The sequence below is a fragment of the Melozone crissalis genome, unplaced genomic scaffold (assembly GCF_028551555.1).
Source record: "Melozone crissalis strain CALT ecotype California unplaced genomic scaffold, PUWL_Pcris_2 ptg000108l_1, whole genome shotgun sequence".
Taxonomy (NCBI): Eukaryota; Metazoa; Chordata; class Aves; order Passeriformes; family Passerellidae; genus Melozone; species Melozone crissalis.
This window is the reverse complement of record NW_026535885.1, coordinates 1148652-1162039: the sequence shown is the minus strand read 5'-3', so window position 1 is coordinate 1162039 and position 13388 is coordinate 1148652. Positions and strand designations below refer to the sequence as shown.

The following is a 13388-nucleotide window of genomic DNA, read 5'->3' as shown; positions in this document are numbered from 1 at the left end:
AGGGGAATGGATGAGCCAAGGGCAGATTAAAACCCCCATGCAGATGGAAGCTGTGCTTGGCCACAGCAGCAGCAGTCCTGGAATGACTCAAACCCCTCAAGGAACAACCAGGAACGGCTGGGAGGGGAATGGAGGCTCCTGCTCTGCTTGGCCTTACAAAAGGCTGAGGGAAGAGTGGCAGGGAGTGGGCAGGCAGTGCTGGCTGCTGCAGAAGCTGCTGATTTACAGTGAGATCACAGGGAACTCCTCCTGCTCCCTTTTCCTCCCTCAGCTGAGCTGTTCCTGCCTGCATGCACGGGCAAGTGAATGGTGCTACTATGGTGCTAAAAATAACAAACCCAAATATGGGCCACTCCATGAAAACTGGGAGAGCTCTGCAAGGAACCAGAGCCCAAGAATCAGTCTGCTGCTGGATTCAGCCTTTCCTGTAAAATACCCCTCGAGTTACCAAGCAGCTCAGCACAAATCCTCTTTTCCACTTATTTTTCTTTGTAGGAAAACGCTGCAGGACAGCCCAGGATTTGAGGTGTGTGCTGCAACTCCGTGAATTTCAGCAGAGCTGCTCTGACTTGGGTTGCTCCAAAATGACAGGAGATTTCTGAAGATGTGGTCTGAGGGTCCAGACGCAGAAGCAGAGGAGAGCCTGCACTGCCCTGCCCACGGTGTCCCTCTCCACGTGGCCCTGCCATGTGCTCCAGGTTGTCCAGCCCGTGCCCTGTGGCCAGTGGGGTTGTGCTGAGGGAAGCAGGACCTGCCCAATTCTGCTGGAGCTGATTATTAAAACTGCAGCAGGTTTCCAGAGCAGCTGATAAAAAACTGCATCTGCAAGCTCCTTGTGCCCTGGTGCTGCCAGGCTTGGAGGGCTGGATGCAATCCTGGGCAGCCAGGGCAGCTCCTGCTGGGCAGCACGTGCTGGGAAAGGCTCTGAGCCCTTCTCTCCTCCATGATCCAGCTCTGGCTTTGGCACATCCATCATCACCCAGTGCTGCTGAGGGTAACTGGAGACCAGGCACCTCCACACCCTTGGGTTTCAACTCCTGCACGCCTCAGAGTGCCAGGAATTGTGTTTGGGTGAGGCAAGGGAAACCCAGCAGCAGCAGCCCCAGTGGCTGGGTCCTGCAGAGTGACACAAGTGGGTCAAGTCACCTCTTGGGTGTTCCAGGTCAGGCACTGAGAGACAAATAAGCTCCTTGCACTGCCTCAATTACAAGTGGGTAACTTCCTGTGCTGGCATTTATCCCTGGCTCAGGGAATGTGCTCCAGAATGGCTGAGGGGGCACAGCCAAGCCCTTCAGCTGGGGGAACCAAGGCAGCAGCCCCCAAAGTCCTGGGGTTGGTGTCTCAGTGCCTCCCCTCGTGACCTGCTGCAGGAACTCCTCTCCAGGGATAAAGCCCAGGAGAGAAGCAGCCAAGCCCTTGTGTAGTTTGTGGTTTGGCCTGCTGCCCACTGTGCCCTTCAAGCAGGAAATTCTCAAAGGGAAGGGAGTGCTTTGAGGAGCTCCCTGCAGACTCTGCCTGCTCTGCTTTAGTCACAGCTCAGCAGCAGGTCAGCTGGCTCTGCTGGAAGCTGACCAGGCAGACTCACGGCGCCTACACAAAGTCTTTAAGCAACTTCTCCACCTTGATCATTTTCCCCTCGTCTTTTTTTGTCCTTTACGTGCTTGATTGCTGTTATTCAGCCCTGAGATAATGCACTCCTGATATCACCGAGATGGGAGAGACAAGCGAGGAGCAAGAGATCAAAGCAAGGAGAAGAAAGAGAAGATGCTAAAGGCAGGAGAAGAAAGAGGGGAAGATGCCAAACACCTCCTTGATGTACCTACTTTACATACCCGGTACCGAGTTTCAGAAACCCTTCCTGTAGGTAATTTTGGGAGTTCTGGGGTTACCGCGTAGTCCCCAGACGGGGAGGCTGTGGAAGGGCATCCTCCTTCCCCCAGCTGAGGAAGCAGCTGGGAAGGCGCATCCCGGAGGCCCAGGCGGCCCTTGGCACTGCGAGCGCTGCCTGGGAAAGCGCCGCGGGTTTAACGCATCCTGCTGCTTCCCTCTGCTGGTGAAGGAGGGCAGGTGGAATTCCCGAACACCGGGAGCCGCGGGAAGGGCAGCAAGGGCAGGGACCCAGGGAATTCCTCTGGCTGCCCTGGAGGGCTCTGCCCCTGCCCGGGGGGCTCAGAGACCTTGGCACAAAGCCCGAGCCCCCCGTGCCTTTGGTCTTGACCCCTGGTGAAAAAAACCCTCTCATAAACTTCAAACATTTTTGGTTATACTGAAATTCCTTTGATTGAGACTTAAATCTCTTCTTTTTTAACCCAGTTTGAGATCCCTTTCCTGCAGTGTTTATAAGGAAATCTTGAAACCTAAGAACAGCCAAGGATAACAACACTGAATATGGAGATGGAGGAAACGTGCACACAACAGCAGCTGTCCTTTGAAATGGGATGAGTAAGATAAAGGCAAATGCAACATTAATGCAGCATTCCTGCCAGAAAACAGCAGTCACTCCTGCATTTCATTTCCCTGGTTTATTTAAAAATACCATTGGCAGCACTGCTGTTGGTGAATGTTTTCTTTGATTGCATTTCTTATTCCCTTGCGCTGGTTTATCCCCAAGAGGAGGAATTGTGGACCTGGAACTCCTCTAACCCACTGTGGCTATAAATAATTCCAGATACCCCTTGATTTGCTCCAGAAATGAAGCTTGTTTGTGCTTTGAGTGAAAAACCTTGGCGTGGTTGATATTTTCACCCTTCACTGCGGTAAGTGCTGTTTATTTTCAGGACACGGCACCGAGCGGTGCTGTTGTGCCACAGGTACCTCGTGCTCGCAGCATCCCTGAGCTGGAAGGGCGGGGATCCGGTCACAGCCCTCGCGTTCAGTGTGACGACTCAGGGCAGAGCCGGGATTTTGTTTCTAAACTCAGTCCCGGCTCGGAACGTGCAGCAGGGCCGAGGCTGCAGAGCTGGCCCGACTCAGCCACGGCCTTTGCTGGCTGCATTGAGAGAGCCGGCACTCGGGGCGATGGCTCGGGGAGCCCAGGGCAGGGATGAGGTGAGGGATGAGGGGGAGCCCGCCAGGGCCTCACCTGAGGCGCCACCGGAAGTCGCCTCACGGCCCAGCCCCGCCCAGGTGAGGCGGCGCGGGGCGCGCTGGGAACGGCGGGTGGGTACCTGAGCGGCTGAGGCGGCGCGGGGGGCACCGGGGACATCCCCAACCCGTCTCAGGTGCGGTCTGTGGTTTGTACCCGCCCGTTCATCCCCGGCCCTCAGTGGCCCCGGGAATGCGGACACCCGGTTACCGAGACAACAGCCGCCTCAGCTCTCCTCCAATCACCGTGCTTGTTACTTTGAGAAGTCGCCCAATCACAGGCGAGCTCTCAGCGGCACCGCGGCTGGTTTAAGGTGGCTCGGCGGATGCGCTTTGCGCATGCACCTTAAGGAGGCTCCGGCTGCTGTTCGCGCCACCGGCAGCCGTGCACACGGGGAGGGTGGGAGGAACGGGTCTCACCGGGGGAAACCGGGGGAAGGCGCGGAGCCGCGGTTGTCCCTGCAGCTCTGGGCTGGGGAGCGGCCAGGGCGGGGCCCGCGGAACCGCCTCGTCCCGCCCCAACCGAGCGGCGGAACGCAGCTTCTTCCGCCAGGCCCCTCAGAGCCTTGCGCCCATAGGCTGGATTAGACCCCGCCTTCGCGCGATAGCCAATCCTCGTCCTCACCTTGGGGCCGGGTCTTTGATTGACAGTGTTGGAGACCAATCGGATGCGCCGGACAGGAAGCTGCGCTCGACCGGGAGCCGGAGTTGGAGGCCGAGGCCGGACCGGGGTCCGCGGCGGGGCCGGTGGGTGCCGGGGCCGGGCAGGGACAGCGGCGGGGCCGGTGAGTGCCGGGGTCAGCGGTGGGACCCGGCTGGGTCAGCTGCAGGGCCGGTGAGTGCCGGGGCCGGTGAGCGGCGGGACAGCGGCGGGGCCGCGCACCGGAGGGTTCGGTGGCACACCCCGTGTCCCGGCCCGGGGCTGTCCCGCTCTGCGCTGCCCGGGCAGGGCCGCTGGCGGTGCGAGCGGGATTTGCTGCCCCGTCCCCTCACCATGGGCTACTTCGCCCTTCCGTGGCTGCTGTGCCCGCGCTGGGGCTGCCCGCGGTGCCCGGGGCCGCTGCTCCCCGGACACCTGCAGCCAGCTCGGCCCCGGGAACCGGCGCTCGGAGGAAGGAGCTGCGGGGAGGAGGGATATGAAAGGCAGAGCTCGGAGGACTTGAGAGCCTTTGTGATGCTGTTAAATGCCAGCTGAGTGTGTCACCCCTGGGGCCCAGCCAGGTCACAAGAGCTTGAAAAGCAGAGTCTGTGAGTTTCTGTCCAAGGCTTTCGAAGAAGACATTTGAAATCTGCTTTTCTTTTCTATGTGCGGCTGTGAGCTTGATTTCTGTGGCCTATCCTTTATTACAGGTTTTGGACCACTGATTTATTTGCTCTAATTCTTTGGGTTTTATTTCTTTTTTTTTCCCTTAGATTCATCGTGGAGGGACATAACCCAGCTGCTTCACTGACTGGCTGGAAGCAGCAGAACTCCTTTGTTCTTCCCTGAACTTGTCCAAGGAAGCAGGATGGATGGCAGGGAGCAGTACCAAACGTTGGTTCCAGCAGGGTCCAAGTCTCTTCTTTAAAGAGAACTTCCAGCATCAAGCAAGCTGAAAAGCAAAGAAAATCCCCAGAATGGAAGGAGGGAACAGCCCCAGCCTGCAGCTGCAGCAGCTCCCGCTGGCCACAGCAGCAGTGTCTGTGCAGCCGCACACAGACTCCTTCTCCTACAAGGTCAGCTTCCCTCCCCTCGGGGGTTTCCATCCCTGAGGCCCTGATTCCTGAACGAGCTGATAATGGTGCTGCTTTGGGGTTGTTTCCTGCAGAAAGGGCTCTGTCTCTGTATCCAGCCGTTCCTGGGGTGCCATATCTGAGTGACAGAGGAATTAATTCTGTGTGTGCAGGGCAGAGGAGCTGCAGGAAGGTGTGGCGGGGAGGGTGTGGAGGTGTTTGGGTGCAGAGATTCCCACAGGCGCTTTCAGCCATGCAGCAGTGACAGAGCAGAGGTTCTGCTGTGCTCTGTGTGTTCAGGTGTTTGAATTTCAGGGCTGAGCCCACAGCAGAGGCTGGGACATGGGGCTGTAATTCCTCCTGTAATTCCTCCTTGTTCCCCAGCTGGGAGCAGATAAATCCCCTCTGAGTCCCTGATTCTGCAGGTGCTCAGAGAATCTCAGCTAAAAGGGGTTTTATTTTCCTTTGAGACCACAGTCCTGGCCCCTTGTGGGAGCTGCCTGGGGCTGTCACAGCCCAGAGAGCTCTGCACTGTGTCACACAGTGACATCCTCCTGCCACCTTCTCTCTCTGTCCTGGGAACCTCTCAGGTGCTTTTGAGGGAAGCTCTTTTTGTGAGTCAGTCTTTTTTTGGGTCAATCTTCTTTTTGTGCGTTCTGATAAAGAGGTTTTTGTTCTGCTGCTACGAATTTGAAATCTGGAAGTTCTTCTGTGTATGAGAAAATCAAGATTACTCCATTTATTCCTATTGACTTGTGAATCCAAATCAATCCAAGTAAGGACTGGGCTGAAGAACACTGCTAATGACATTGAATGAGGTTTAGGCAGTTTGGGGAGCACACAAATGTTTGGTGGCCTCAGGCTCTTCCCTTCAGTCCTCCTCTGCATCTCCTTTGTGACTCAGCCTGCTTTCCATCCTTTCTTCATTTCAGATTCCATCCTCAGAGCGTGAGAATTGTTGCTGAGCTTTGAATGCCAGTGCAGAAGGGGTTGGGAGCTGTCAGCAGTCTCCTGTGACTTTGGGAATAACTGGTTTATTCAAAAAGCAGATTAAAATCTGTGATAATTTGGCTTCCTCATCACATGGCTGAATCAGTGACTGAACCAGCAGCTGTCACAAGTGGAGAAGAGCAAAACAGTTGGGAAGCAGAGGTTCCTGATCCATTCTCTGGATTCCAGGGCAATAAAATCCTCATAAATGAGTTTTTCAGAGGCAAGAATGAGTGATGGTGTGGGGCTTTTTTACCCTTATCTTCCCCCTCTCTGAGAAACTGCAAACTAATTGAAATCTCTTGTAGAAAGTGGCTGCTGAGTCTTATCTTGCACCTGAGTTCACAGCCTGGAGCACAGGCACAGCACTTATCTGAGCTGCCCCAGAGCAGCAGGAAGGGAGGGAGATAAACAGCTTTTATTGGCAGCTGGGTGCTGGACCCAGTGACCTTTGCAGGTCCCTTCCATCCCAGGCTTTTCCATGATTCAGGAATGGTTTAAATCTGCTCTCCTCCAGACTGTGCAAAGCCCTCTGGGTTCCTTGGCTGAATTTGATAATTGTCATTAATTGTGTGTCCATTGGTTTTGCAGGAGAACTTGATTGGGGCACTCCTGGCTATTTTTGGGCACCTTGTCAGCAGCATTGCCCTCAACCTGCAGGTGAGTGCCCTGGAGCAAACCCTCACCCTGCACTGAGATAACCAGCCCAACGTGACAAAGCTGCTTTGTTTCTGTGTTCTTGCCCAGAAATACAGCCACATCAGGCTGGCAGGCTCCAAGGACCCCCGGGCCTACTTCAGAACCAAGACCTGGTGGAGTGGCTTCGTGCTGCTGCTGCTGGGGGAGCTGGGGGTGTTCTGCTCCTACGCCTTCGCCCCCCTCTCGCTGATTGTGCCCCTCAGTGCAGTGTCTGTCGTGGGTAAGGAGCAAGGAGCCTGAGTGTGGTCTGTGGGAGATTCCTGACTCCACAATTCACTGCTTTTCTCTCCTTTTCTTTTGTTTCCATAGCTAGTGCAATCATAGGAATTATATTTATTAAAGAAAAATGGAAGCCCAAGGAATTTTTGAGTAAGTTCCACAGTTCCTTTTCATTTCTCCTCTGTGTTTACAGTTCATCACACAGCATGGGCCCTCAGGAATTATAATTACAGGGCTGGCAAGGTCTCATTAGCACCTCTTGGATGAAATGTGTCATCTCCTCCACTGTTTATTACAAATGGAGATCTTTTCCCTGGCTTGTGCCAAATCCCCTGAACCTCACAGCATTTAGAAACAGGCTGAAGCTGCAGCAGAGGCACAAGGGAGTGAATTCCATAAATGTGGAGGTGTTTGCAGAGGTGGGAAAGGGCTGTGGCAGTGCCAGGCAGGATCACAGACCCTGCAGCTGGATTTATTCAGCAGATGCCACCTGGTCCCAACTTTGTGTCAGCTCCCACAGCCCCACTGCCCCTGGTGGCTGCAAGATTTTGGAGGTGGGGCAGGAAGGGCACCCAGAGGAACACCCAGTGATGGTGCTGTGGCATTAATTCATTAATTACATGCATCCCTCATTAACCCTGTGCTCTCCTGTCCCGTGCTGCCCCAGGGCGCTACGTGCTGTCCTTCGTGGGCTGTGGCCTGGCAGTTGTTGGCACTTACCTGCTGGTGACATTTGGACCCAACAGCCACGAGAAGATGACAGCAGAAAACATCACCAGGCATTTAGTGAGCTGGCCATTCCTGCTCTACATGGTGAGGGGCCATGGAGGGAGGGGGCAGTTTCATTTCCAGCATTATTTTTTCTGCTTGCTACCAATGTTTTCCCTGTGTTCACTCATGAACCTGGGCCAGCTTTTCCAGGTGTCACACACATGCACAGCTCCTTTTGTTTCTCTGAATTCTGTAGGATTAAATGCCTTTGACTGAAAATTTACCTGAATCTGGGCTTTTTCCACACTGACTTTCTCTGGGCCCACAAATCTCTTATTGATAATCCCATGAAATTTGTGTTCTAAGGAAGACAATCCTGGCATTGCCCCAGGGATCACTGTGGGAGCTCAGTGCAGAAAGCAGACTGAGATCTCCCCTGTGAATATTCAGTCAGGACTGTTTGATCAGCTGCTTTCCCATAAATCCAGCACCAGAAGTGCCCTGTGTTTCCTGTTCTGCCAGCAGCTGCTGAGTATCTCCTCTAGCTGGAATCTGAGATGATGCTGAATTTGGTCTGGAATTGTGTGGGATCCCCATTTCCCTTTGATTTGCCCTGTTCTGATGTTTGATTGGCTCAGAATCTCATTTACAGCCAACCCCATGTGCTCTGCATCTCTGATATTCTCATTTCTCTCTCTTGTAGCTTGTGGAGATCATTGTGTTCTGTCTGCTCCTATATTTTTACAAGGAGAGAAATGCAAACTACATTGTCATTATTCTCCTGCTGGTGGCTTTGCTGGGTAAGTTGATATGCACTTGTAAGATCTTTTATCAGTAAATTGAGGCATGCAGGGGATTATATTGATTCAATTAATGCCATGAAATGCAATAATTTCCTCCAGAAATGTTCCTGAAGCTGATATTTAGAATCTTTGCAAAGAACCTTTGAACAATTAAGGCTTATTCCCCATCAGGCAAATAATCTGCCAAGCACGGAAAGTGCAGGTTATTTATTAATGTTCTTAATTTTAATCTGGGCACACAAAGGGTGGCATTCAGTGTGTGAGGAGGGCTGAACCAGTGGGTGAAAGAGAGGATTTGACCTACAAGGATTGTCTTAGCTCTGTTAAAGAAATGAGGAATTCTCTGCCACCCCAGCTTGTCCCTGTGAAAGAATCCCTGGTGATTGTGATATCCCACAGTGGGATCCTGCAGTCATTTTGGATTTACACATTTAATACTTCTTGAAAATGGAAACTATAATCAATTAAACTTTAAAAAGGATGAGTAATGGCAAGTCTGCCATGCTGAAATCTGTGTCACACTCCTCAGTTTTTGTTTATGCACCTTCAGTTCCTGCAGTGTCTTTTCTTTTACTCTTTTTTGATTTTTTGAGTTGTTTGGGGCTGGATTTCAGTGGTGTGTCACAGTGTCCATGAATGACAAAGCAACTGCCCTAATTCTGAATGGCCCAACTTTCAAGAGAGGAAAATTCTTCCTGATTCTTGTTTTGGACACTTCTTTGGCTTTATGAACCAAACCAAATGGAAAATTTTATCCTCCCATCCTGTAATTGCAGAGCACTCTTTACAAACTGACAGCACCAGTAAATGTGTAGCCATGATAATTTCTGAAAAATCCTTTCCTTAGGATTTTTCCTCCTGAGAAGCTGAGAGGCCTCAGGAACAAAATGCAAACATTGATTATCAGCTGCTGTGGGATGCAACAGGTGCATCTGGGATTGGTCCATGTGGTTGTTTCTAATTAATGGCCAATCACAGTCAGACTCTCTGTCCGAGACAGAAGCCTTTGTTATTCATTCCTTCTTTTTCTATTTTTAGCCAGGCTTCTGATGAAATCCTTTCTTCTATTATTTCAGTACAGTTTTAATATAATATATATGATAAACAATAAATCAAGCCTTCTGAAACATGGAGTCAGATCCTCATCTCTTCCCTCATCCTCAGACCCCTGTGAACACGGTCACAGTAAATTCTCCCAGTTCTGTAGCTGGAGAAGGGTTCAGTGATTTATTGGAGCTTGCTGTGGTGGGTTTGTGGGGATGGAATGGGCAGAGCTGGTGGCAGACAGAGTTTGCATGCCCTGTCAGGCTGGCAGGAGGAGAGGCAGGTTTTGGGGTGCTGGGGTTTTTGGGGTGCTTTGCAGCTGCCCCAGCTGAGTGTGGTGCCCCCCAGGTTCCATGACTGTGGTGACAGTGAAGGCCGTGGCTGGGATGATCCTGGTGTCCATCCAGGGCACCCTGCAGCTGGACTCCCCCATCTTCTACATCATGTTGGTGTGCATGGCTGCCACTGCCATCTACCAGGCCACGTAAGGACTCCTCTCTCTCTGCAGTCTGTGGGGTGTGGGGCAGGGGCTGTTTGTACCATGCCAAAAATACCAGTAAAATCTAGGGGAATTATCCATTCTTTCCTGTGATCTGTCCCAGGAGCCTGGGGAGTCTTTGCTTTTCCACTGCCAGGTGGTTTTAATGCCACCATTCAAGTGTTTACTAAACAGTTTTAGGGCTGAAATGGTGGCCAGTCAAATGCACTGCACTGGCTAAAATCAAAGTGCAGGATCAGTGTTGTTGAAAATGTGTCTATTTTTAGGGTTTTTTTCCCCTTTGTACTTGCAAAAACATAAAAATGTTTTAATGCCACCATTCAAGTGGTTGCCAAACAATTTTAGGGCTGAAATGGTGGCCAGTCAAATGCACTGCACTGGCTAAAATCAAAGTGCAGGATCAGTGTTGTTGAAAATGTGTCTATTTTTAGGGGGTTTTTCCCCTTTGTACTTGCAATAACATAAAAAGCTGCTAGCAGCAGGGATAAAAGGCTTCTCAAAATATGAGGGACGCTCTGTCCCTGAGGTTGGGGCAGTAATTTCAGTGCAGCCACAAACCTCCCTCTTCTGTCCTTTTTATTCTTTCCAAGGCTTGCTGCTGCTGTTCAGTGGGAAAAAGAATGAATTCCTTAAATTTATGCATCACTTTTGAAAGGTGTTTCCAAAAAAAGGATCATCCCAATCAGCCCCTGTTGCCTGTGATTGTGTTGCAGGTTTTTAGCTCAAGCCTCCCAGCTCTATGACTCAGCTCAGATCTCCAGCATTGGCTACATCCTATCCACCACAGCAGCAATCTCAGCAGGTAACTGCACAAACCTTTCTGAAAAAAGGGCAAAAGATTTTGGGAAATAATCCTCCTGAAGAAGGTGAATACTCAGCAATATGATGACTCTCATTTTTTTGTCATCTCTCATCTGCAGTGGCTTCGTTTGGTTTATTTTTCCTTTTTAAAAATGCGAATTATCCCAGTAGACTGTTAACATTTTCTGTTCAGTGCTGTCATTTTGTTTAAAGTGCTGGGGAATTTGTTTGAGACTGTTCCTTGTTCAATATGTATCCTTATATGTGTGGGTAAAATGTTTCCTTGTTATTTATTTTTTACCTTATTTTCTTTCCATTAAAAATGCAAAGAGCAGGAGGCAGAATGTGTCCTGCTGCCACCCAGGGCACTTCTAGAATTTGGAGCTGTTTGTTGTTGTTTGGGGTCAAGAGTTTGCATCTTTTTATAGTTAAATCCAATTTGTCTCATCGTTCCAAAATAGTCCCTCTTGTTTTTGCTGCACAGGTTCATTTATATCTCTGTTAGTGACACCAGCAGAACTATTTTGGTAGTGAAACTCGAAAAGATTTGTCAATAATTTGTGTTAAAATAGAAATCAGGACACCTATTTTCAGATGATTAAATAAACAAAGGTGCTGGCTATAAAAATAGGAATCCTGGCTGAAGGTGGAATTGGGAAGATGTAATTGAATTATTTCCTTTTCAAGGAGCAACTTTTTACCTGGACTTCATGGGTGAAGATGTTCTCCACATTTGTATGTTTGCACTGGGGTAAGTGCTCCAGGTTTCCTTGACAGGAAACTGTTGCTTCATGTGGCTCAAATTTTAAAAATGCAAATCTGTTTTAAAATGCCTCTCTGTCAGAGCAGAGAGTGGCCCTTAGAGCTCAGTGTTGTGTTTGGAAAAAATTGTGTAACCCTTGGTAATGCACAATTACACAACAATTAATCACTAAATCCTGGGGATCAGCTGGGGTGCTCAGCATATGGCTTGGTTTTCAAGCTGCCTGCTCATGAATTGTAAAATAACCCAAAGACTCTCTCTGGGAACCTTCTTGCAGATTTTGCCCCTTCCCTGAACTGTGCCTGACTTCTGGAGTTTTTAGAGCATGGAGAAGGCACAGTGCAGATCTGATCAGTGAAACATTTCCTGTGTAACTCAGTTTTGGTGAAATTAGCTCTCCATAATCAGGAGACATTCTCAAATGGCTTTTAGATAAGCACAGAAAAAAACCTCCAAACCATTGGGAGATGATTGTTCTGAGCTGCACCTTGCTCTGTGACAATGCAGGTCCGTGGTTGTTGCTGCGTTTACAGGGAGCCTTGGAAAGGTCAGGCTGCTGAATCCTGGAATCCCATCAAAGCAAAACCAAATGTTGCTATGCTTCCTTGCCCCTGCAGTTAGCCAAGGTTAATTAATTAATTAACATGGAAACTTTTCCGTGTGTTTGATAAAGGTGAAGCTGTTTTGGTTGCTGGGGGTGTTCCAGGGCTGCTCAGCTGGGACAGTGCCCTGCAGTTCTGCCTTGGCAGGGCCTGAGCTGCAGCTCTGAATTCTGTAGGGAGCAACAGGGAATAAATATTGTGTGCTCTGCCTTGCCAGGCATCTCAGTGACCCCTTCTCCTCCCTCAGGTGCCTCATAGCATTCCTGGGAGTGTTCCTGATCACCAGGAATAGGAAGAAGCCTGTCCCCTTCGAGCCCTACATCTCAATGGATGCCATGCCAGGTGACCAAGCCCAGCGTTTATCACCCTGTTAGGGAGCTGGGCTGCACAGGGAGGGCTCAGGCTTTGCCTCAGGGTTGGGTGGGTCACACAGTTGTTATCTGAATTTGGACTGGTCTGAGCACGTGCTTGGGATGGGGCTGGGTCCAGCAGGAAGAACTGATGTTTGGGGATGGCTCAGAAGTGTGAGGTAGAGGAGCAGAAATCTCCTTTGGGAAGCACGGCTAAGCTCTCTGGTGAGCTGTAAGAAAGATCTGCAGCACTTGCTGGATAACTGAGAGCCATCCCTCATTCACTGGGAGCTTATTTCTCATCAGCTGCTCCAGTGCTGAGCACAAACCCTGTCTTTGATTTAGCAGCTGAGGAGCCTCAGGGACTGCTCATTTCCTGGCTGAGCAGAGAGCAGCAGAAATGCACTTTTGTGCCTAATGTGTGCCTCTGCTCCTGCAGGCATGCAGAACATGCACGACAAAGGGATTGCAGTGCAGCCTGACCTCAAAGCCTCCTTCTCCTACGGCGCCCTGGAGAACAACGACAGCATGCCAGAGATCTACACCCCAGCCACGCTGCCCATCGTGCAGGAGCAGCATGGCCCCAAGGGGGGCTCTGCCCCTCCCTACAGGGTGCTGGAGCACAGCAAGAAGGAGTGAGTGACCTTCAAGGACACAGCAGTTGGACCTGTATTTATTTACCTGTTCAAATAGAAGCGAGCCTAAAGCCGACCTTGAGAGGAGTTTTAAGCTCGTCTCGAGCTGAACTTTCCAGGCTGATTATTAAAATCAACAACTTTTGCTAGTTGGGAAGTTGAAAGCACTTGGCAGGAAGCAGCTCCCAGTTGTGCATGGCATTGTGCTGGCTGGGAGTGTGCAATGATGGACTGGGGAGTGCAGCCCTGTGGAGCTGATGGCAGAGGAGATGCCAGTGACTGTGCAGTTTTCAGCCCTGCTGGGAATGGTTTTATCTCCAGACAAGTTTGCAGGAGCTGCTCACAGAGAGGGGAGGACAGGATTTAATCTTTCCTTTACAGGGACTGTGACAGATTTCCAGGAAGGCTCTAAATCCTGGTGTGACCACGGAGCTCCCCTGACACAGCAATAAATGGAATTGTTTGGAAGCACCAA

At 50.7% G+C, this 13388-nt stretch overlaps 1 protein-coding gene across 1 annotated transcript; it reads left to right on the top strand.

Moving 5' to 3' along the window:
- The first annotated feature begins 3780 nt into the window (after window positions 1–3780).
- Window positions 3781–13388, top strand: NIPAL3 (NIPA like domain containing 3). Its single transcript, XM_054292275.1, has 12 exons — window positions 3781–3831; window positions 4498–4800; window positions 6379–6447; window positions 6535–6706; window positions 6796–6855; window positions 7373–7518; window positions 8120–8216; window positions 9612–9747; window positions 10476–10564; window positions 11251–11314; window positions 12176–12270; window positions 12718–13388. Exons 2-12 carry the CDS (start codon window positions 4702–4704, stop codon window positions 12915–12917), a joined length of 1227 nt encoding a protein of 408 aa, XP_054148250.1. The 5' UTR covers window positions 3781–3831; window positions 4498–4701; the 3' UTR covers window positions 12918–13388.

Coding starts and splice junctions, on each gene's coding strand:
- NIPAL3 (XM_054292275.1), top strand. CDS start 4,702: ATGGAAGGAGGGAACAGCCCCAGCCTGCAGCTGCAGCAGCTCCCGCTG. Junction 6,856..7,372: donor GAAGCCCAAGGAATTTTTGA/GTAAGTTCCACA, acceptor GTGCTGCCCCAG/GGCGCTACGTGCTGTCCTTC. Junction 8,217..9,611: donor CCTGCTGGTGGCTTTGCTGG/GTAAGTTGATAT, acceptor GGTGCCCCCCAG/GTTCCATGACTGTGGTGACA.